Source organism: Cyprinodon variegatus, unplaced genomic scaffold (assembly GCF_000732505.1).
Source record: "Cyprinodon variegatus isolate N-32 unplaced genomic scaffold, C_variegatus-1.0 Scaffold381, whole genome shotgun sequence".
Taxonomy (NCBI): domain Eukaryota; kingdom Metazoa; phylum Chordata; class Actinopteri; order Cyprinodontiformes; family Cyprinodontidae; genus Cyprinodon; species Cyprinodon variegatus.
Genome location: NW_015150834.1, coordinates 198,554 through 201,980, shown reverse-complemented (window position 1 = coordinate 201,980; position 3,427 = coordinate 198,554). Strand labels below are relative to the sequence as shown.

The 3,427-nt window shown below is 34.0% G+C and overlaps 1 protein-coding gene across 1 annotated transcript in view; it reads left to right on the top strand.

Moving 5' to 3' along the window:
- The window catches only part of pdzd2 (PDZ domain containing 2), a 78,622-nt gene that overhangs the window by 22,213 nt on the left and 52,982 nt on the right, over positions 1 to 3,427 (top strand). The window contains 1 exon segment of the mRNA XM_015386922.1: positions 2,845 to 2,900. Coding sequence (XP_015242408.1) covers positions 2,845 to 2,900 — 56 coding nt within the window.

The window sequence follows — 3,427 nt, the reverse complement described above, 5'->3', positions numbered from 1 at the left end:
AAAAAACATCTAGAAATAAGTAAAAAATGTCTTAAATTAAGTGTATTTACCCTTAATTTGAGCAGGCAAACAAGATGATTTGCCAATGGAATGAGCATGTTTACTCCTAAAATAAGATAATTAGATAATATACACTTGAAATAAGACAAAGCAATTGTTTTTTCTTATTTTAAGCATAAATTGTCTTGTTCCATTGGCAAAGTGTCTCATTTACCACCTGAATTCAAGAAAAAATGCACTTAATTTGAGTAAAAATGACTTATTTAGAGTTCCATTTTTGCAGTGAGTGTGCAAGCATTGTGCAACACTTTTATGCTAACAGCAACATGACCAACATGTCAGGCTAACCCCAAAATCCCACATACTCCATCAGCGCTCCGCCCCGCTGCGCTCCAGACCGCCTACACAAAGCAAAGCCTACAGCCTCCACTGTGGCTCCTGTCCGCTCCGCTCTGAGTCCCTTGGAAATCGTAGAGGGCATGCGCTAGATGATTAAATTCAAAGCAGCAAAACATGCGGAAATGATCCAGTGTTTCCGCGGATCATTAAAAATAATTACCATTCATTAATTTTTTTGGATTTTTTCATTAATTTCATCAATTTTAATGGGATTTCGGTGTAACAATCAACATATATACCGAACCAAACCGAAAACCGTGACCACGAAACCCTGAATCGAACCGTTCCACCCCTAATATGTATATATGGTACATTTTTGCAGTGTTCTGGTTTGATGTTGTCAGTTTGATGCAGAGTCTGTGACATCTAGCGATGTCGCTACGGTAACTGCCACACTCAAGCTGCCGCCTCGCGAGTCCCTCAGTCCCTGGAAGAGGAGCACATTGCTAATAAAGCAAAGGACAGCAAAGGAACATCAGACCAAAGTTGGTTTAAAGCCGTCCGTCGGTCGTCAGTCATTTTCCACCGACCGAACCAACATCTGTTATACGATTGATTTTCCAGTGTTGAATGTTCAACCTGATTTAGAAAAAAATAAAACATCCGATTAATTTTCAGAATATTGATAATAATTTCCTGTGGTTATTTTCCTTTACTGCAAGAATCACAGTAGTCCTTCAAAAAGTCTCNATAAAACATCCGATTAATTTTCAGAATATTGATAATAATTTCCTGTGGTTATTTTCCTTTACTGCAAGAATCACAGTAGTCCTTCAAAAAGTCTCAGCATGCCCCATTTTTATCTACAACTGCTATAATGTTGTAGACTCCTATATTTATCTTACAAACTTACATACATTAAATTAGCATACTTAGTTTGTTTAATATTTAGTCTAATTAAAAGCTGGTTTTAATATTTTATTCATTGAAATCAGGTTGCTATAGAACCAGTGAAACTAATTTAGCATAATTTCTTATAAAGGGCTTGAAATTACAAATCTGCTTGAAACATGATGAAGGAGTCTGAAAATGGCCACATTTAAATAATGGAGTTAAAAATATCTCTGGGGAGCACGTCGGAAAACCGCCTTCAATTTTACTTATTTTTTCATTTTATATTACGGTATTCAACTAAAATGCTTTACCATTAGGATATTAGGTAAGGATTTCATCAACTAGTTTTTATTTTTATCCAAACTTTATTTGTAATTGTGAAAAATCACACAAATTAGAAAACATGATTTAAAGGAAAGCAGATTTACAAAGTTAATACAAGATATAAAAGGAAAATAAATGAAACAACATAACAAAAAAAAAGAGGTCTGCTACATGCAGGTTAAAATGATTATTTTGGTTGACTTATTGTTTAATTTTTCTAGTTTTTAATTATATTTTTCTGTTATTTTAGATCATAAAAGGATTTTTTTTGCCAAATCATTTTGTGAGGATAATACTTAACTAATTAAATTAGTGTTATATTTATCCTTTTGTCTTACATTCACTGTTTTTTTATATACGTTTTTTTTATTTCATTGCACTATTTCCCTGCACGGCTTTGTCTTATGTTGTTTTGAGCTGCTAAATATTTAATTATCCTGAACACATTATCCCCTCCCACACTGTTTACACTGTGATCGCTGCTACACTTTATGGAATGGAAATGTTCATTTACTGTCTGAAAGCTGCACTAAACAAAAATTTCACTTTGTGTTTAGAAAATGACAATAAATGTTGTCTAAGTCTAAGTATCCATGCTACAACGATGGCAAATAAAGACTTCTGATTTTTAAGAAATGGTTCATAATAATGATAATTGTTAAGAATCATTAAGACTTTATTTATCTCACAACGGAGAAATTAATTTGTGACATGAGCCTGTAATAAACAACAGGAGGTGCAAAAGAAAGAAATAAGAAAATAAAGAATAGAAATCTAAGGTGATCTTATCTATATTGAGGTAGGCATTGCTCAGTCGTATGTTTTGGATCTTTTGGCAAAATATATCTTTCTAAGCAAAAATATTCTCAGTGGTTCTTCCCTCTTTGCATCCAAGCCTTTAATTGTGCAGTTTTTTCCAGCTGGCTTATTTGAACTGTTGAAGGAAAGCAGCAACCTCTGCATTGCTTCTGAGCCCCTTTGCCTTCATAATTTGACACTGATGCTCTAAAGTTTGAACGATGTCACCCTCATTTGCTTCTGTCTGTTGCTTTTGGCATGAACTTTAGAAATGTAACGCTTAGAAGGAGCCATTTCTGATCTCTATCATGGAGCTGCTAAGAAATGACAATGGCTGAGCTCCATCTCTGACACCAACCTGCTGTTGATGCAGAATCCTTTGGTGTTGAAACCAGAACGAAATATTTGTATAGTTTTATATTACATCAAAAAATATAATTGATGAAAATGTTTCTGTAAAATGAATACCTCCATTTTGCACCTCTCTAGATGTTCATACCGCTTATGGAGCATCCAGACATGGCTGTGCTGGTAGCTGGGAAACTGTAGGAAATAGTACATGTTTCTGGTTGCAGCTTTGTTGCTGCTCTCTCTCTTTTTGTGCTCCAAAGTAGATCTTCTAAACATCCAGTTGAAAACATAAGATGAAGGTTCATTGAAGTCAGATTCTTGGAAAGTTAAAGTGTGTAAATCAGCCCATAGTTCTGTATCTTGGCTGCATATCAGCACCTGTGATGTTTGCTTTCCGTTCAACCTGTTGAACAAATAGTTTTCTAACAAATTTTTCTGTGTATCTATTTCCTTTTGTGTTTGAAAGCATAATAAAGAGAGAAATAAAGTGTTGAAATACTTTCAGCTCTTTGACAGATCAAATGTATTAATTGAGTTAAGATTTTTTGTACTTTTCTACGGAAGAGGATTAGGGCCACTGGAAAAAAAAAAGTTAACTGATTTTTAAATTTGATTTCAGTTTAACATGGGGGAAAATGTCAGAATTTTGACTTTTTTCTCAAAATTCTGATTTTTTTTCCTTAGAATTCTGACTTTTTTCCTCAGAATTCTGACTTTTTTT